Source organism: Rhinatrema bivittatum, chromosome 2, assembly GCF_901001135.1.
Source record: "Rhinatrema bivittatum chromosome 2, aRhiBiv1.1, whole genome shotgun sequence".
NCBI classification, from domain to species: Eukaryota; Metazoa; Chordata; class Amphibia; order Gymnophiona; family Rhinatrematidae; genus Rhinatrema; species Rhinatrema bivittatum.
Genome location: NC_042616.1, coordinates 64,061,853 through 64,083,052, shown reverse-complemented (window position 1 = coordinate 64,083,052; position 21,200 = coordinate 64,061,853). Strand labels below are relative to the sequence as shown.

The 21,200-nt window shown below is 42.5% G+C and overlaps 1 protein-coding gene across 2 annotated transcripts in view; it reads right to left on the bottom strand.

The window, feature by feature from the left end:
• PTH1R (parathyroid hormone 1 receptor) overlaps window positions 1-21,200 on the bottom strand; it is a 595,747-nt gene that overhangs the window by 177,719 nt on the left and 396,828 nt on the right. For both annotated transcript variants that reach the window (XM_029588269.1, XM_029588270.1), the window contains exon 3: window positions 5,491-5,601. In XM_029588269.1, the coding sequence (XP_029444129.1) occupies window positions 5,491-5,601 (111 nt within the window). The remainder of the gene's footprint in view (window positions 1-5,490; window positions 5,602-21,200) is intronic.

Sequence of the window (21,200 nt, the reverse complement as noted above, 5' to 3'; positions counted from 1 at the left end):
TCTATTCCATGTTACCATTGCTAGTAATAACAGTGACTATTTTCTAAGTCAACTTAATTAATAGCAGGTAATGGACTTCTCCTCCAAGAACTTATCCAATCCTTTTTTAAACACAGCTATACTAACTGCACTAACCACATCCTCTGGCAACAAATTCCAGAGTTTAATTGTGGGTTGAGTTGTGCGTTTATTAACTCCTTCAAAAAAATGAAGCAGATTTGTTAGGCAAGACTTCCCTTGGGTAAATCCATGTTGACTGTGTTCCATTAAACCATGTCATGGGGACATCCCTGCCGCTGGAGTTTACCGCATCCTGGGATGAGTCAACCAGTTGTAGGGCCATCCCATCATTACACCTTATCTAGCTCTCACGCGCCTGGCACCTGAGGCTCATGCCATTATTCCAATTACTCTGCAATGGTTGGTGGAGTTTGCCCACCAATACAGACTATCCGACCTATAAAGAGTGGGAAGAAACTGCTGTCCCCATCTAATCCTGGCTCAATATCTATATAAACATAGCTTTCCTTCCTTTATACCTGATCTAGAATGTTCACTGTGCAAGGGAGAAAAAACATTCTCTGGATATTTTGAAAAATGAGCCTGCAGACCTCAAAACTAGCAATGCCGGTGGGGGGGGGGGGGGGGGGGGGGGGGAACAAAGATAAACACCACTGCAGCCTGCCTCAGATATTTTCTGACCCCCAAAAAAAGAAGTTGAAAGCCCGCAGCATGGAAAATCCAGCATTATCATTGCCACAGAAAAACTGGCAGTTGGTTCCTCGTGCTCAGTGACACTCATTGCCAAAAAGCATCTCCTAACTTTATAGTCTGGGGACTTCCTCTCTAACTAAAATAACCAATTTCCTGAAGAGTGGGAGAAGATAGCTACTTCTGTGAGTGGAGAATGTTATATTTTTAGTGTGTCTTAAAGTTATTCTTGGTTGTGCCTGAATTTTCATTCTATGTTTTTAGAAGCTGTGTATATTTTCTTTGTACACCACTTCGGATGTCCTTTTGTTGGGTTGGGGATATGGTTTATAAGAAATTTTAAAAAAAGTCAGCAAGATTGATCAGTAAGAAAAGTGGTGGGGCAGGAAAAAAAAGGATATTAGCTCCTACAGAGTACAGGATAGGACATCATCACCGCAGCAGACTAGCAACTAAATAGATATTTGGGAGAACGTGATAACCCCAGGGAAGGGAGAAAGACAGGAGCTTCAGGAATAAAAAGGCTGCTGATCTCAGCCCAGCAGATGCTAACATATCCATTTGGCACAGTCGGGTACGAGATGCAACAGTGGGGTGGGGCAGCAAGTACAAGGTAAAACTAGGCCAAGATAGTCTTTATGAAAGCTGGATAGATGAGAATATATCTGAATTCTGGTCAAGAATGTGAGAGGATCTAATGTCATTACGTCCCTGAAATCAGTGAAAATTTAACTAGTAAATGTATTTCAATGGAGAAAAAGGTATACTGCAAGATTAAAAAGATTTTCACAGAAGTCTATCACAACTAAATTGGAAGGCCATGACTTCAGTTTCATATTTCTGTGAAAAATTCACATGCAAGACATGAGAGTCTCATAGCAAATTAAAAACAAAAATGATGATGAGGGGAAAAACCAGACCCTCAAAATTATAGAAGTTTTTCAACTGTATTTTGGAAAGCAAAATGTTGCTTACCTGTAACAGGTGTTCTCACAGGACAGCAGGATGTTAGTCCTCACATATGGGTGACATCACAGGATGGAACCCCACCATGGAACACCTCCGCCAAAGCCTCCAGAACCCCGACCGGCATCCACTAGGCAAGCTTAACTGGCACGGAGCGGCAGTTACTACCCTTAAGAGATACATGGGGGTAACCTGCACGGAGCGGCAGTTACTACCCTTAAGAGATACATGGGGGTAACCTGCATGGAGTGGCAATTACTACCCTTAAGAGAAACAGGGGGGTAACCTGCACAGAGCGGCAGTTACTACCCTTAAGAGAAACATGGGGGTAACCTGCACGGAGTGGCATTTACTACCCTTAAGAGAAACATGGGGGTAACCTGCACGGAGCGGCAATTACTACCCTTAAGAGAAACATGGGGGTAACCTGCATGGAGTGGCATTTACTACCCTTAAGAGAAACATGGGGGTAACCTGCACAGAGCGGCAGTTACTACCCTTAATAGAAACATGGGGGTAACCTGCACGGAGCGGCAGTTACTACCCTTAATAGAAACATGGGGGTAACCTGCACAGAGCGGCAGTTACTACCCTTAAGAGAAACATGAGTGTAACCTGATTAGAGCGGCAATTACTACCCTTAAGAGAAACATGGGGGTAACCTGCACGGAGCAGCAGTTACTACCCTTAAGAGTAACATGAGTTTAACCTGATTAGAGCGGCAATTACTACCCTTAAGAGAAACATGGGGTAAGCTGTACGGAGCAGCAGTTACTACCTTTAAGAGAAACATGGGGGTAACCTGCACGGAGCGGCAATTATTACCCTTAAGAGAAACATGGGGGTATCCTGCATGGAGTGGCAATCACTACCCTTAAGAGAAACATGGGGGTAACCTGCATGGAGTGGCAGTTACTACCCTTAAGAGAAACATGGGGTAAGCTGCACAGAGCGGCAGTTACTACCTTTAAGAGAAACATGGGGGTAACCTGTACAGAGTGGCAGTTACTACCTTGGGAAGCTTGCCGGGCAGACTAGATGGACCATTTTGATCTTTTTCTGCCGTCATTACTATGTTACTATGTTATTATAAACAGCTACAACTCTGCTTCCATTCTGTCTTGCTCATGGAAACCTTCTAAATTTTCCTCCAGAATATTTATTATGGGGATGACCCCAACAAGAGTAGCACTTCTGGAACTCAGATCTTCTATGGCTTCCTTGAAGAGCTTCAGGATTTGAATTAGATGCCTCATTATTACCCACTCATGATACTCCAGAGGCAATCCACACCTATCTCTGTTTCCAGAGACACATCAAGAAGAGATGTCTGCTTCTCCATTAGGTGGAATTCCAGTCAGTGCCAACATCTTGAATCAGATGCTTATAAGGCATCCCAAATTCTTCCCTTCAATGAAAATGCCCTGCTATTATCCTGTATTTCTCTGTGAGATCTTTCTGGCCTGGAATTCTGAGGTCCTTGGGGCCCAGAGCATGCCACATTGCCAGATGCAGAAAGTGAGTAAAGCAACCGATGCCCCATCTTACATTGCACTTATCGTGTTTTATCTGTCACATAAAAACTGCCTTAAGACTCCTGCTTCCCCGGTTTAGCTGCCAATCCTGCAGCATCTTTTTTAAAGCTGATAGGATATTGCATGAGATATGAGAGTTATCCATTACCTGGATGTGCATGCAGCACAGCCCACCTGCACCCTGTCTTTGCTAGAGCTCCTGCCAGCCCCTGCCTCAGCTAGGTCCCACCAGTGCACCATCAGGGAGAGTTAAGCATGCATAGAGTTCACACTGGTCCTGGTGTCGCTGGTGAAATGCACACTGCTCCCCTCTGCCTCAGCCAGCTGCACCTGCATGTAACTATGGTACCTGGCCGCACATGGTGGTGCCTACTAAAAGCAGTACTGGATGGCACGTTGTAATTGGCGGCTGTTAAGGCAAAAAGTGTTTTGGCTTTTCTGGAACTGGGGTCTGCTCATTCCAGTGCCAATGTGCTGAGTATAGAGCCAGGCTAGCTCATAAAAAGCCAGGCTCAAAGGGCAGAAAACCTGGTGTGGGGCCACACCCCTGAGGATCTAGATTGTCCTCAGAGGACTGAAAAGGAAGGCTGGAAATCCTTGAGGGCTATTCCCAGCATTCAGCTGGCTAAGAGGCCGAAGGAAGTTTGCGATGTTAAGCATGGAAGTCTTGTGCTCCACCTGTAAGTATAATTCTTGTCTCCAGTGGTGTTTCTGTGTGCTGTCTATGAGGAGAATCCACATTGAAATAACCTGGACTGAATTCTTAGACTGGAAGTAAACTTTACCCCCAAACCGCACAAGTCAGGCAATTTTATGTTGTCGCTCATATTAATCAGTATTGAGACACAAGCATCTGTGTGAGTGCACTGCAGGGGCCACCTACCTGAAAACAGGCTAGAAATTTGGGTTATTTTACCACTATCAATTACAATTCCTGTGTTTTTATGTTTTCAGACTAAATCCTGGTCTGAGGTTAGCCAGAGAATTAAATTGAGTATAGTTAGCGCTCTGTTAGAGCTAGAATTTTATTTTATTTTGTGGGTGATGTTGGAGAGAGAAACACTTCACAGGTGGGAGCTATTCCGGTCATTAGGCTGCAGTCGGATTTGCCTTTAAACTCTCTGGCTAAGTAATGTGCAATCTGTTTTGCACTGAATCTGTGCAGTAATTCTGATTGTACTCCAGTCCCTGTTTTACACTGGCATAAAAACCTGTGACTTTAAGTAAGTTTCATCAGACTGTGAAAGACATTTTACCTTTATTTCCTTGTGCTTGCATATTGCACCCTGAATTACAAACATGGGACTGGATTCATCAGTTTTCACAGAAGTGCGATAAGGCCCTAACGCATGCAATAAACCTTTAGTAAATAATCCCCTTGGGTTGCCCAGACTATTCAAAAGAGATTGATGGTGTAAGGGAGAAATTGGGGATTTATTAAGAGGGTACATTTCTTGCTTTTGGAGGGACCCTTTGCTAAGTCTCAACCATCAAATCCAGAGCCTTTCCATGGCACTAGACAGCAGCTATACAAATACAGTGCTATGCCTAAATACAGAATATATTCCGCCCCAATTTAAAATTAAGCAAAGTGAAGTCGATGAGTTTTCTGCTCAGTTGGGCAGCACAAAACTGGTGGTGATAACTAAAACACTGCCCAACCTTACAGAGATTTCCGGTTTGAAAGTTACCATCCCTGTGTTTTCTGGTGCTTTGTTGTTTAACTTGGGTTGCCAAAAACCAAACCAATAATCATGTTTTCCTATTCAGATTAAAAATGAATGTACCTCCCTACAGATACATAGATTTTGAAAAACTATCTCTAAGACAATAATATTATAATGTCATGCAAAAGTTACACTAATTTTCAAAGTGGACTTATATGAATACGTCCACTTTAAAAATTATCCCACACAAAATTATTGACACACAGCAAATACATCTGCTAAAACATCCACATGTATTTTGCATTCTAATTTATGTGCATACTTTTTACAATCCTAAAGTATGTGCTTATCCTTCCCCAACTCTGCCCCTTGAATGCCTTCTCTCAGTCCAAGTAAAGTTATACATGAACATAACTTAAGACATGCACGGTGGACAATTGTTCAAAAGCCCATTTCTCTGGCTTATAACTCTGTTTATCCACAGAATTGTTTTTGCACTTGCCTTCATAATTTATAGATATAACAGCTATAATGCTCTTATGTGCCTTTATCATATCTGTTTTTCTTGATTAGACTATTAGATTTTTTTATATTCATGGATAAAAAAATACCTTTGTGGTGGAAATCATGGATGTAGTCAGGGCATGGCATGGACACCACTTTCCCTGGCTTCCCTTCAGGCCAACACAGAACGCCATCCCACTCAGGAAAACAGAACCCATCTGCAGGAAAAAATTAAAAAGCAAGATAAGAGGATGGAAAGAGACATGACCATTCCAATAGATGTTTCAGTTATATGAATGGATTTCTTTCATTGTGTGTAAGATGTCGAGGACATTTGATCCAATATCTGTTTAGTGCTTAATTGCTATATTTACAGTTTCTTTCATCTCTGAAAAATGCATTCAAATTAGGCAAATTTAAAGGCAATGGTGTAGTTTATCACTTTAGTACTAGAACCACTTCTCTTCAATATCTTTATTAGTAAACATTGCTGATGAATTTGAGGAAAGATATGCACTTTTTGCAGATGATAAAAAAATACCTGAAACAGTGGACATGATGGAAGGATTAAAAAAATTTAAAGAGAACCTGTAGAAGAGTCAAGGATTAGAAAAATGAACTTCAGTGCTAAAATGTTTTATAAACCTGTATTTGGGTGCAGAAATCCAGTAGCCACATATCATCATTTAGAAGGACAAGAACTGGAAACTCTCAAGAAAGAGATCTAGGAGTAATCATCTGAGATAACTTAAAGGTAGCCAGTCAACATGATAATACCACTGAGGAAGCTTAAGAGTAAACTCGTTTGCATGCTTAGAGGTATGAGCGGTAGACGAAAGGAGGTAATTTTGTAAGTTACAGCTGTGACCTCACCTTGTGTACTGAGTTCAGTTTTGCAGGCTGTACCTTTGTAAGGGCATTGGAAACATGGAACAAAAGATACTGATATGATAGAAAGCTCATACAACAAACTTTACAAAGAGAGGATTAAGACAAACAAAAGGAACTCATGAGTAGTGATAGGGATAAATCAAAGGAATATGAATTTTAAAATATTTGATAGGCTTGAATAAATTATGGAAAAGTGAAATAGTCATTAGAAAAAGGAAATTCAAGGGCATGGGTTTATGATATAAAGTTGAAGGGATGAAAGTTCAAAGAAATCATGAGGAAATACTACTTTACTGAAAGGCTGGAAGAAGCTTGGAATATTGTCACCATGTACAGGGGAAAGGGCAGGTGAGAGAGAAATGAGAGAGAAGGCTTATGAGAAAAGGGCCTCATTGGGATCCCTATTAAAGTATGACATTGTAGAAAGACTATCAGGTCAATTTTAAAATCATGGCACCTGCATCAATTAGGAGATATATGAATATGTTGGGATGGTGCCCACCGAGTGGGTTTTAAAAACCTCCCAGTGGCTATTTTCTAAGTCAACTTGATTAATAGCAGGTAATGGACTTCTCCTCCAAGAATTTATCTAAACCTTTTTTGAACCCAGCTACACTAACTGCACTAACCACATCCTCTGGCAACAAATTCCAGAGTTTAATTGTGCACTGAGTGAAAAAGAATTGTCTCTGATTAGTTTTAAATGTGCCCCATGCTAACTTCATGTTCAAACCTCTATTATCCTAAAGAGTAAATAACAGATTCACATTTACCCATTCTAGACCTCTCATGATTTTAAAGATCTCTATCATATCCCCCTCGGCTTTAGCCATCTCCTCTCCAAGCTGAACAGCCCTAACCTCTTTATTCTTTCCTCATAGGGGAGCAATTATATCCCATTATCATTTTGGTCACCTTTGGCTAATACACTACTGACTAATCTATCCAAATTTTCTTCAGCTACTTGCACTTCAAGTTCTGATTCAGAGAATTTCAGATAAGATTCTCTCTCAGAATCAGCTGGAGAAAATGCTGCCTTCTCTGTTTCAGAATCAGTAACCATAGAGGGGAACATTGCAGGTTTGCCCTACTGCTAATGCCATTTCTCCTACCTTTTCCATCTGTTCCAAAACAAGAGGGAGTGGAACAGACAATGGTGGCACATGCTCTCCAAATTCCAATTGCTTCTGCCTTGAGCTGCTGTCCTTTCCTTCAATTCTAAGTCTAAAATATCTATTTTGAATTTTGGGGCAGGACTGCCTTTTTTTTTTATCACTGATGATAAGCTGGGCTGTCTCTGCAGCATATCCTTTTCCCATTCCAAAGCTTCCAGTCCCTCCTCTTCCTTTTCTTCTCAAGAACATGATGACATTTAAAGTGTATTGACTACTGGGATTTTGGATATCATAAAGTAATTTATTTTTTGATATTGTACCCCTATTCATTCACTCTACTGTGTGGGAAAACTGTCTATCACACACACACATACAATGTATGTGTGTACTATGTGCACTCGATGCTGACTTACTCCTTCTACATACAAAAAAACTGTTAAACAGAACCAAGAACTTAGACTGGCAGCCTGGTAAGACTCTTCTTTTCAGACTGTCAGTGTATTAAGTTAAACTCTCTGCCTTCATATCTCAACCAATCAGACAGAGACAAAAAAAATCACTGGCACTGCTTCAATTTCTACACTCCAATCTTGACCCTCCCCTAGTGAAGAGAAAATGCAGCAGTGCCACTGCCTCTGTCTTTCTTGCAAAATGAGTGAAACCACTGCAGCAGAGAAGATTGGAAACAGCCCTTTGCCTGTGCCACATCCAATTTTTAATAGCTTTTTTTTTGGAATTGTATGATAACTTCTCATAAGAGATCTTTCACTAACAATTGCTAGAGAGGAAATACAGAGCTTCTTTCATATGTTCAAACTTTACACTGGGAGTACAGCAGCATCACTTGATCCAGATATCAGCTATAGGAAATTTAAAAAGATGTGGCATTGCTATATGTCTGTCCTCTGTCTGGTCTCCTTGCCAGTTTGTCCTGCCTGTGCTCTGACAAGGCTATGATATCTCATAGGTAAGAGTTGGTTGCTATAGTTACCAGTGTTTATTTCCTCAGCAGTATATAGCCATAGACTTGAATATGCCATAGACTTGAATGGGAAACAAATAAATGAGATGACAATTATTGTTCAGATTTGTAGGACCCCTCCAATATTTTTGAGGGTTTCAAATGAATGCACATAACTAGTGCACAACTTATGCTCCTAATTTATGTTTGCATGCACTTTTGAGTTCCTAACTCATATTTTGAACACATAGAACAGTATTTTTGCACACAAATATTTTCTGCAACAACAATGCACACAAATCATTGTTTCACAGAAAAGAAAATATGGGAGGTAAAAAGGTAAATGTCATTTTTTGTTTCTTTTTATTGCAGAGTGTTGTATTTCATTTGATGTTTGTGTTCATTTTATTTAAAATGAAATAAACATCAAAAGGAAGAGGGAAAGAAAGGGAAAGCAACATAAGGAAACTAACAGGCTGGGTTCCCTTTTTCCCTTCTCTGAAACAATACTCAGTAACAATGAAATTCAAAAACTGAACATCCTCAGTACTTTCCCTATGTACCCCAAATGGATGCCTTTTACCCCTTCTGTGAGGTCTCCAAAGACCAAATATGGCAGAGGAGTGATCACCAGTCACTCTTGCCCCAAGAGGGTATGATTTAAAAGTCAACTGGGATCTTATGATAGTGCCATTTTGTTATTCATCTTCATGGATACCACATAGAAGGAATAAGAGAAATGATGAGAGGTGATGGAAGAAGGACATAGAGCAGGGGTCGGGAATCTTTTTGGCTGAGAGAGCCATGAACACCACATATTTTAAAATGTAATTCCATGAGAGCCATACTAACTACAACCCCCCACCCTCCTGACCCCCCCAAGACCTACCAAAAGTCCGTGGTTGTCCAGTGGGGGTCTAGGGCTCGCAGACAAATCTTTAATAAAAAAGTAAAAATCTAACAAAATCCCCCACTCTCCTGATGCCCCCCAAGTCCTCCAAAATTAATTTACTACAACCCCCCACCCTCCTGACGCCCCCCAAGACCTCCAAAATTAATTTACTACAACCCCCCACCCTCCTGACCCCCCCCCCAAGACCTGCCAAAAGTCCCTGGTGGTCCAGCGGGGTCCGGGAGCAATCTCCTGGACTTGGGCTGTCGGTTGCCAGTAGTCAAAATGGCACTGTCGGCCCTTTGCCCTCACTATGTCACTGCGGTTGACCAATGGTGGCGGTAGCCCCTGTGACATAGTAAGGGCAAAGGGCCGTCAGCTGCCAGTAATCAAAATGGCGTCGACGGCCCTTTGCCCTCACTATGTCACAGGGGCTACCCGCCGCCATTGGTCGACCCCCAGTGACATAGTGAGGGCAAAGGGCCGTCGGCGCCATTTTGACTACTGGCAGCCGACAGCCCAAGTCCAGGAGATCGCTCCCGGACCCCGCTGGACCACCAGGGACTTTTGACAGATCTTGGGGGGACGTCAGGAGGGTGGGGGGTTTTGTTAGATTTTTACTTTTTTATTAAAGATTTGTCTGCGAGCCAGATGCAGCCATCAAAAGAGCCACATCTGGCTCGCGAGCCATAGGTTCCTGACCCCTGACATAGAGGAAGGCCCATGTGTGAAGGGATTCAATTTGATGATGCGTGTTGAGATACCAGATCAAGGTGGACCCTTGGACCGAGGTGGGGTTGGCACTACCCGCAGGGCAAGCCCTATGGGTCCCCACCGTTGGCAGGTAGAGCTGGCTGACTGATGGAGGCCGGCTGGAGTTTCGCCAATACCAGCCCTCGTTCCCCGCAGGTTGAACCCTTGGGTACCGGGACCAGCTGGACTTAGGTGGGCCTCCATCTGAGGTCTTCTCTGGGACAACGAGGAAGTCAGCCAGGGGCCAGCAGTGGTAGTAGGAATAGGTAATCCAATCTAGATAAGGCAGAGTCCTGGAGACCCAGGCATCAAGGAGTACAGGAGGAAGGCAGAGAGCGCCTGAGTAAGAACAGGCCAGCCTGAGAAGCCAAGTCCAGAATAAAGATGGGTGGAGCATCGTAGAGCAGGCTGAAGTCAGTGCAGGTGGCAGGCAAGGATAGTAGCAAGGCAAGTGTAGGTCAATGCCAGACATCAGCAGATGGATGGTCAGGGAAGGCAAAGATCAAACCAGGAGATGGGTGATAACGTAGTCAGACAAAGCAGCGGTCAATACCAGGAGATAAGCAGTAGCATAGTCAGGTGATGCAGAGGTCAATACCAGGTCAGTCAATGCCATGGAACAAGCAAGGTAGGAATGAACACAGGAAAAGGAATGGGTACCAAGTCAGGAACAGGAACACAGATGAATCAGGAACCAGGAACACGGAGGAGATGCAGGAACAAGCAACTCAGAAAACGACCAGAGTGGAGATCTGTTGCAAGGCAAGGAAACGTTGGCTGGGCCCAGCCTTATAAACCCGGACCCAATGACATCATAATCCGGGGTTGTGGGTGAGGTTCCCACCGCGGCCCCTTTAAAAGAACAGCTGCTGCGAGCAAGAGCCTAGGGAGGGGTGCGGCGCGAGATGGCAGCGTCTCCCCGCAGACCGCGCAGGGAGGCCCGCCGTGGAGCAGGGACATCAGATGCGGAGTTGGGAGCAAAGGAGGAGCCTGGGGTTGGAGGCAGTGGCCACCGGCTGTGAGAGCAGCAGAGCCAGGTACTGGAGCAGGCAAACGGGGGTAAGAGGGCCTGGCCGCGGGCCTGCTGCAGCCAGCACACATAACAGGTACTTCTATGTAAGAGAAAAAATATCTTTTTTGTTTTATTCAATTTTAACTTTTAAGTTTAGAAATATTTATTGCTCATTCTCTCTCTTATATTCTAGGTGAGTTACAAATATCCAGCATAAATTTCTTGTAATGAAACAGACTATTTTGTTGCATTTTTTCATGTTGTTTAAAAATGATTATACACTCCAAGTGAAAAGAATGACATTTAGAGACAGCTCTCAATACCAATGAAGAAATGAACTGAGGAAAAGAAACCAGTACATGTTTCCATTGCAAGAAGGTTGAACACTTGAACAGTGCAAATATAAGGGTACTATTTGCCCTTGATGAACCTTCAAATCCTGCGCTCTTCATCTTGTATATCTTTCAGAGGAGCTCTGGCACAGCATCCACGTCTCTTGCCCTGCTTAGCATCAACCTCTCACTCCTTTCTTATCCTCTACAAAGTTCTGCATCCCCTTCCTTTGCCTCTCATCCACAAAATCCAACTATCCTTCGCTCTATTCTTCTTTCCAGTATCTCTTCTTCTAACCCCCAGCATCTTCTTTTTTTCTCCCTTTCACTCCCTGCTCAGCAAATAAGTATCACCCCAATCTCTTTGCCCCTTTCCAAAGTGCCCAGCAACCTCTCTCTCTCCCAACTACACCCTCACATGCCCAGCACTCTCTCTCTCCACCCACCCTGCACCCTTTTCTAAACAATTCCCTCACCTACCCAGTTTCTTCTCTGTTCCCACCGCTCACATCTAACCAGTATCCATTCCCTTTTTTCTTTTGTTGCCATATCTTGAAAGTGGGTATGCAGCACCTAGAGGTTTCAGGGGGTTTGCCTCTCCCAAAAATGTTAATACCCTATATGATAGTCTAGATCACCTAAAAAAAAGAGACGCTGCACTGGAAAATGAATTCCTCAATCTGGAAAGCTGAGCAGTGGAAGAAAACCGTAGAAATGTTGAACCTGGGAGTGGAAGAGTGGCCTAGAGCTAGAGTAGAAGGCTGAGAACCAGGAAAGCCAGAATTCAAATCCTGCTGGCATACCTTGTGACCGAACAAGTCACTTTACTCTATATTGCCTTAAGTGAAAAAACTGAAAGGTGAATTTTCAAAACTTGCATTTGTAAAATATTGTACTTATGCGTGTAAAATAGCATATATATGAGCTTATGCCATTATAGGAACCTCAACATACACACATAAATCAGGGTCTATGAGTAAATTTGCACGTTTAAAAAAATGGTCAGGTCGGTGCATTCCACAGAGGGGCCAACATTTACGCGAGTAAGTTGCTATTTTATAATCAATTTACTCATGTAATGTTGGCACCTTACTTGTGTAAATTTACTCCTGCTCAATATCTGGAATAAGTGATCGTTAATATCTTAAAAGTGAAAAAATGACTAGGTTGGGGAGGTCTGGGTGAAATGGGGGAATTTCAGGCTGAAGAGTCAGGAGCTACAGATGGACTGGGTAAACCGGTGGACTAATTGGTAAATCTGATAAGTTTATTGTCGTGTGCATGTTAGTAAATCCCCCAACTTACACAAGTACAAGCCAAATTTCAGAAGATAAATGAATCTAAATAACGTATGTAAAATCTACCCACATCTCCTTTTAAAATTTGACATAAAAATATACAGGTGTATCATTTGCGCACACTTATCTGGCTAAATTCAGACTTATCCAGCTAAGCAGTGCTTTGCTGTTTCTGAGATGGATAAATTTGAATTTATCTGGATAAATCACAGCACTTATCTAGCTAAATTCTGATTTGTCTGGCTAAGTAGCAGCAGGGGCTACCTAATCAGATAAGTCTGAAAAGCACTACCTGCCATCTAAATAGCACTTTCTGGATTTATCCGGCTACGGAAGGTAACCGCATAAGTCTTAAAAAGTGTTACCTAGCCAGAGAAGTCTTAAAATGCCACAAATCTGGCTAAGTCAGATAACCGGATAAGTCTAAAAAGTGCTACATATTCACCTAATTCTGACAGCGTATAAGTAGCCCTTTTCAAGACATATTGATTATCTTACACAGCCAAATAAATCCAAAAAGCACTAATATTTTCAATTAGCGCTTTTCAGAATTATCTGCTAATAACAGGTTTTCTACTGGTCACTTAAATTGGAACTTATCTGGATAAATGCCACTACGTATCTGGATAAGTCCAAACTTGCATAGCTCACGGTTATTACATAAGTGACCATGTTTGCGCACATATATGTTTATTTATTTATTTAAAATCTTTTCTATACCGTCGTTAAGCGGGTGCCATCACAACGGTTCACAATAGGGCACAAAAACTATGTTGTATAAAGTGTCTAGAATTCTAACTCTTAAACAGGTGCCATCAAACATACTGTAACATAATATCATAATAAATACTATTTGATGAGTATTGTGTGCAGGTTATAAAATGCTGTAACAACTTTGTACGCACCCTATACATGTGTGTATGGGCATGCGCGAGCAGCTATGAAAGTCATCCTCTTAGATTATAAGTCCTCTGTGGACAGGGAAATACCTACTGTACTTGAATATAACTTGAATGTAACTTGCCCTGATCTACCAATCAAAAGGCAAAAGCTAAATCTTTAAAAAAAAGACATCTGTAATGATGGTAGGGAGCCATTCTGGAGGGGTAGGAGAGGGGAATGGGCTGTTATCCTGGGTCCTTGGAGGGTAATTTTTTGGTCTGGAAGGTTAGGTGTCAACACAGTGACTTTTGTTTGGATTGGGGAATTGCTGGTTAGGGATGTAATTCCTACATAACCAGGTGCCTATTCAGGTGTGAAAGAGCTGTCTTTTTTGGCATTAATCCCCCTTGCAGATCAGCTTATGCACTTTAGGCCAGTTGGTGAAAGGGATTTTGATATTCTCAGTGTGAACATGCTCCCTTCAGCATGAGCCCCCAGTGCTTGTGGTGCATATTATGTACTTAATGACTAGAATGATTTTAGTATGCACACAAAATATGCTCAGCATCAGGTTAAATGACTCAGTCCCTAAGTCTGGTAATGGAGTGGGGAAACCAATATTCCTTTCAAGTCCAATTGAAGTTAAAATTCCGTGAGCCAGAGAGCAGGAATGTTTGTGTTTGTATGAGTGGGGCATGGGGGTAAGTAGATGAAAGTATGTATGTCATTTTGCCTGCTGTGCAGCCTCACATGTTCTGATCCTGTCCGCTATGACAACTCCCTGCTAGCAAAAACCTGTGAGCTCTGTTTATAGATACCCAAGCCATCTCCTCACTGGCTACTTCACTCATCCTGTGGTACAGCCTTCTCCCCACAAGTGACCTTCACCTCCAGCCTTGCCAATCTCCGCCTCTCTGCTTGAACTACACCTAAGCTCTAGCCCCATTTAACCCTGCCTTGCCAGAACATAGATGCTGTTCCATGGAGTAATCCTTGACTCTCTGACCTGGATGCTCTTACTTTGCTCCATGCCTCATGGCCTTCAAGACTTCTTGTATCTTGCTCCTTGTCTTGCAGCCTATCTAGGCCTTGCTTTGCCTTGTGGCCTCACTGCCTTCTGTCTCCGTGTACCTTGTTCTGCGGCCTACTCAGTCCTTACCTTTACTTGTGGCCTCTGGGCCTTCTGTCTCCTTGTACCTTGTCATCTAGTCAGACCTTACCTTGCCTTGTGGCCTATGGACTTGCTCTTATTTTAGGCCTTGCTCTATGGCTTACTCAGGCCTCTCCTTGCTTAGTGGCCTTGGGCCTTATGCTTAGCGGCCTCAGGCCTTCTGTGTTACTGCCTTTGGGCATCAGTGTTCCCTGTGCTGTATTGTCCTTGTCTGTTCCTACCTTTGTCTGCGTTCTCTGGTCCTGCCCTTGCCTGATCTTGTTGTGCCCTTCCCAGTCCAGTTGCTAGCATCCATTCCCTGCTTTACTTTACCCAAGCATGTATCTGTATCCAGTTCCTGCTCAATATCCTGCCCAGGCTATGTTCCTGCCCTTGTTCAGTATCCTGCTACCCTCCTGTCCCAGTATCCAGTTCTCAGCTCCTTGCCTGATCCAGTAACCATTCCTCGGCTCCATGCCTATTCTAGTATCCAGTTCTCAGCCTGTTCCAGTATCCAGTCCTCAGCTTCTTCTCTGTTCCAGTACCCAGATGTCTGCCTCCAGATGGTCTCTGCCTACAATGTCCAGTCTGTGCCAGACCTCAGTTCAAACTTGTGCCTGCCCTGCCTTGTCCAGCTTCATCCAGCTAAGCCCTACAGGTCACCAGAGCACAAGGTTCAACCTGCAAGGAAGAGGACTGGCTAGGCAGAAGATAAACTGAGCTCCTGTCCTGTGGTGCTGCCCTGCTCCTGAGGTAGTGTTTCCAGCCCCCAGTCCCCATGACGATGCATACATTTGAAAATCCCTTCTACATGTACTATTTTCTTCCCAAACCTAAACAACCCTTCTGGGGAGCACCTCCTTTTTAACAACTAAATTTATGCATGATATGGAAACCCATATGAACCTTTAGCTGGCTAGAGGAGGACAGTTTTTAACCAGACCAGTTTACCTGGTAAATACCTAATTACCTGCATCAATGACTTTAAAAATCACCTCCCGAATGTTAAATGCCTACTGCTTTTGTGTAGTTTTCTAATTTCCTTTTAGTAATCTGATCATAAAGTTACAGTGGGCCAGCCTGGAAAAATGCTTGCCTACTTATAGAAACTGACTTTTAGACCACAGCAGTTAAATGTGCTAACATTTGGTTTAAAGTTTTTCATAGTGCCAGGGTTTTGAAAAATTAATTCTGACTGAAAATGTGATGGCATCGTGTTGTATCCTGAAGAGAATGACACACTTGTTGCCAAAAAAGGATAGCAAAACATGTGACAACCCGAAATGAAAGAATGATTATTCTAATAAGTTCCAGGTCAACTGGATTTACTAGATGTGTCTGGTTTATATTAGAGATACACAAATTTTCAGAAATCTGTAAACAATAAGTTTATAGTCTCTCTCTTTCCTGTCTAGTCCTCTCTTTCCCTTTTAAATGAGGAAAAGGGGAGCACCTGCCAGAATCTTTCCCCTCTTTTAACATTTTAAAACTACTAATAATTGTTACTTCCTCAACATTTTCATCAATTACTGGTGGTAGAAAAATTTACAATCTGCCACCAAGACGCTGACATGTGGAACATAGCCACCCCATTGCATCATGGGATGATTATCTGTTTGATCCATAATCTTTTAAAGGTAAAAGGGGATCTGGCATAGAAGAGAGATACTTAAAATATTTAAAAAGTGAATTTACTATAGTTATTTCTTCAAACATAGGCCTAAATGTGTGAAAAAAGGGGCGGGGTGAAATTGTGTAGCTGGCCACATCGCGGCAATGCATTTTCATCCACCGTGATTGCGTCCGGGCTGTACAGTTTCACACCTATAGCACCATGGGAAAAGTTGTAGTTATTTCCCGCAGTGCTGCCGGGACATAACTCCGCCTAAACCCCGCCCATACTCCTCCCCTTCCCCTAATTTGCATTGTACCGCCGCGATGCGGCCAGTATCGCAGTTTGATGAATGAGCCGGGTAATTTTCATGTAATACTTCAATATTTATTTTGCATGCTCCGTATCTTTCTAGGTATACCAGAATAACAGGTTTAGGAATGAGGTATGCTGATGTGTCTTACATGGTTTAGAAGTGTATTTGTGGGAGAGAGCTCCAAGGAGATTCTGAAGAGAGCACTGTGAGTACCTCCAGGACACAAGAGAACAGCTGTTCCTATAATTGTGGTACATTGTTGAAGCAGCCTTTCCCCCACCAGAGCATGTAAGCTGCTGACATCTTCCCTTCTCCTTGCTGTGATACAGAGGCCAATGGTCAACCATATCTGGCATTTTGTTGTATCACCAAAAAAGGACATGAGTGAATGTGGTACCTTATTGGAAGCCTACCTGATTCCTCCCAGGTCAGTTGATACAGGAACCAGTGAATGTTACTTTGATAGATCTGAGGAGATTGATTACAAAAATGGATAAGAACTTATCCTATTCTACCTAGCAATTCATCAAATTTTCAGTAGATACCAGATCAAAAATGAAAGAGCAGGAGGTAAGAATTAAGGGATTAGAGAATATTGTCTCTTTAATTGCAGAACAGGTAACAACTCTGTAAACCTCTAGCACATTATTTATTAAAACCAGTTTGTATATCTATAATCAGATGGAACAACTTGGGAATAATCAAAGATCAAAGAACTTGCGTTTTCTTTATTTTCTGGTTACAAGACTTTTGTCACAATTGGAACATTAAGAAATATACTTGTGAGGTTCTCCTTATTCCTTCCAAGAAAATAGATCCCTGTGGTCTAGGGTAGTAAACCCCTCTTCCTCCTTTGCCTCAAAATAATTCCCTTTTGGTCTGTGGACCTCTTGACCCTCTCTTCCACTCCCCAGACCCCCAAACCTTAAAATGAAGCATTGGTGATTCAGTGGAGGCACAAAGCACACCCTAGCTGTGGCCCAGTGGACACCATTTTCCAAAATGGCACTGATCAGCCTTTGCTCCTATTATGTTGTATCATGCTCTGAGCACCTACTTTGCCACCAATACTTCATTTTAGGGTACGGTCGGGGGGGGGGGGGGAGTGTCTGGGGATGGAGGAGGAGGTCTGGGGTTCCCTAGATCACCAGTGAATTATTTTGAGGTAAGGGAGAGGGAATGGGAGGTGGCCTACCCTAGTCCACCCGGGACTTATTTTTTTGGAAAGGGGTGCAGGGGGTTGTGGGGGCACCTGGAGGGGGATTACTACCAGGGGTTCTGTGGTTGGGGCAGGGAAAGGTTTTACTATAAAGGAGAGGGGGTTTGGGTATGAGGCAGGGTGTCACTACGCAATTTTTTATTCTCTTTAAAACAAATTGACTGTGGTGCCGCCCTAGCAGGCAGCACCCAAGATGGGTGGGAGATCTACCAAGACCTCTGGGGACATTTCTGAATTTTTAGGGGTGTGCATTTTGGGCCTCAGGCCTTTTAATGTGATAGTGGCCCCAGCCTAGGTGGACCACAGTCATGCACATTGGCCCTGTTTCCTGTGTGAGGTTTGTTGTTTTTTTTGTTGGCTGCAAGTTTCTCTCGTGAAAGCAATGACGCTGCACGACTGCTGTGGCATTTTGTGTGTGTGTGGGGGGGGGGGGGGTGTGAGTGTAAAATAACACAGCAACATCACCAAAGCCATATTTGGCCCCTCTATTGATAAAATATCAGGGCTTAGTTAATGACCCCCAAAATGTGTAATCATCATATTCACATCTTCTAATAAAATGTGATTTGATAGAATGCAAAATCACTTTTAAAGTAGTGAAAGGTTGGTACCCAATGTTTTCATGATTTTTAAAGTGGTGTTTTATGCTTAGCATTTTTGTTTTTAGCCAATAAAACCTTTATTTCCAGCATCCAAAAAATTGTACATTATAAGATTGTATCTTTTTTTTATCTATTACAGCAAAATATATAAACTCGATATAACACACGCTCATTTATATTGTGGACCAAGGTTTTTGACCACATCGCCTGTGTTATATTGGGTCTACAGTGCAATTATCTATCTTCTTTCAAATTTCCGCTTCCTGTTTTCTGGTTTGTAGGTCACAGACAGACAGAGAGAGGATATATGATCTCTGTATAAGCTGTCTGTTAAGTCCGTGTTTTCTCAAACTTCCTTGGCTGACACAATTACAATTAGTTCTGACAGATCATGCCCCAGTTTCAGAACGCTGTTTATACTGGGGTACCGCAGTCTAAAACCTTTAAGTGGCATCTTAGCCCTCATTATTTTTTTGACAAAGCGTTTTAAAGATTACCTTTTTTGTAAAAATGACAGGAGTATGCAAATTTTAATGATATTCAGGATATTACTCCTGATATGTCTCCCGATACTAGGTCACAGAGAGAAAGATAGACGGTATGATCTCTGTATATAGCTTGTCTCGTTTTAGTTTAGAATTGTGTTTTAATTAAATTTGTAGATTAATTGTTTTATGTATGCTATTCCGTTTATGGATTTTGATGAATTGCACCGCTTTGAGCAACGTTTTGAAGGCCACGGAGGTGCTTATAAATATGTTAAATAAATAAATAAAGAGAGAGAGAGAGAGAGAGAGAGAGGAGAGAGAGGAGAGAGAGAGAGAGAGAGAGAGAGAGAGAGAGAGAAATAATTGGTTTGTACAAGAATGCCCTGAACATGGAGCCAAAAAAAAAATAAAAATGGAGAAATCCAATGATATATTTGCCCCAGTGTACTTCTGAATAAGACAGAATACAAATGATGGGCTTGTGAATAAATATCCATTTCAACAGACTTGGAATGCATTTGGAAATGCCCATTGGCATGTTTCACTTGGCCTTAGCTGCTTTCACATTCACAAAAATGTACAGTATAATGAGAAACATAATAAAACTGAATTGAAAGCATACAAAAGAGAAAACTTGAGCTAGGAAGGCTTTTTTTTTTTTAATAAAAAAAAAAAAATTCCCATAAATACAATTCTACCTAAAGTTCATTTCAGTGTTTTGAAATTCAGGGCGTGCATTTCCTTACACATCTGCATCTGGAAATCAATCCAAGGGTTAAAGAGTTGGAAAGAACAGAGATTCTCTGTGAGATTGCTTTGCTACACTACAGTAATGCCAATAGAAACATTGTCTATCTTTGTTTAATATTTCTCTAACCTCATAAAAGTTAGCAGGAAGTTCCATGGAGGGGGGAAGGGTGGCGAGCTGGCTCACTGGGATGAATCTGTGCATACATTGTAAACTTACAAATAGGCAGCTTCTGTAAACATGAAACCCATTCTGGGAGGTGTCTTTAGGCTATGTGTACTGCTGGGGAACTACAGGGACAGCCATCTTTTGTCTGGAGCTCTCCCACTGCTGGGCATCGTTAATGCACATGGGCAAGCTATGCATGGAAGCTGCAAAGTTGACCATTCAAGGTTTTGTGTGCAGAAGAAACATTTTTTGCCTTGTTTATTTTTTCATTTTGTTTTTCTTTCATTTAATTTTTCTTATTTATTTTATTTTTGTTTCATTTAGCCAAACAAATTAAAAAAACTAGAAAAACAACAACAAAGCAAAACAATAGCCCCTCTCCTTCCACCCAACAAACCTGCTTAAAGAAACATCCCACCCCCCCTGGACTCCTGTGACTGTCTCCCAACCCAGTTCTTAGCCCCATCAGTGGGACGCAGGTCTTCCAGAAACCATCACTCCTGTCCCACAGCTCTGACTTTTCCAACTGGCTGTCAGTCATCTCGAGGCCACCACCATTTCACAGAGGGTAGATTCTGCAGAGATGCACAGATTCAATACATACTGTAACTTAATGGTGCCGGCCTACGGTTGACTGACAGCCATTTTGAAAAACCAGGAGCAACAGGGGATCACTCGTGCCTCTGGTGACCTTTTTGAAAATCCAGTGTTGGAGCAACTGGGGATTGTTCCTGCCCCTTGAAGACCCGTGACATTCTAATGGGTAAGGAAGACTGGGATGGAGGGAGGTTTTGAGGGGGTGCTTGGGGTTGAGTACTACCTTTCTTTATGCAGGTGTGGTTGCACGGAGAAGGGACCTGGAGACTTTTTTTTTTTTTTAATGCTGGTGGTCACTGCTTCTTAAAAGCAGCACAAAAGAAAAGTTTAAAAAAATGTTTTTCTTTTGTTTCATTCTGAAAATGAGATGAAACAAGATAAGCTATAGGGACATGCTTTTTTAAAATAACAGCATACCCCTTCTACTTATCCCCACTGTCCCTGTACCAGATGATGCAGCCAGTGAAGTGTTCAGGATACTAGTTCTGAACTCGCTGGACCTACAAATGAAAATGACTACTCCATCTGTAGTGGTACACACTTAGGCAAGCAGAATTACAGTTTTTCACAAGCTGGACAGAAGTAGGGAGCACATATGGTTGGCAGTCATGCAGACTTCCTACTGCCCCTTCTTCCAATTGACTCTGCATCCTGTGGCAGCTGCAGGGCCTTAAAAGTGAAATTGAGGCCTGCTGCTCAACCTCAGGCAGGACTCAGCAACCACAATGTGCCGAGAAGGAGCAGGAAGCAACACCATGGGAACTGTGCAACTCTCTTTCCT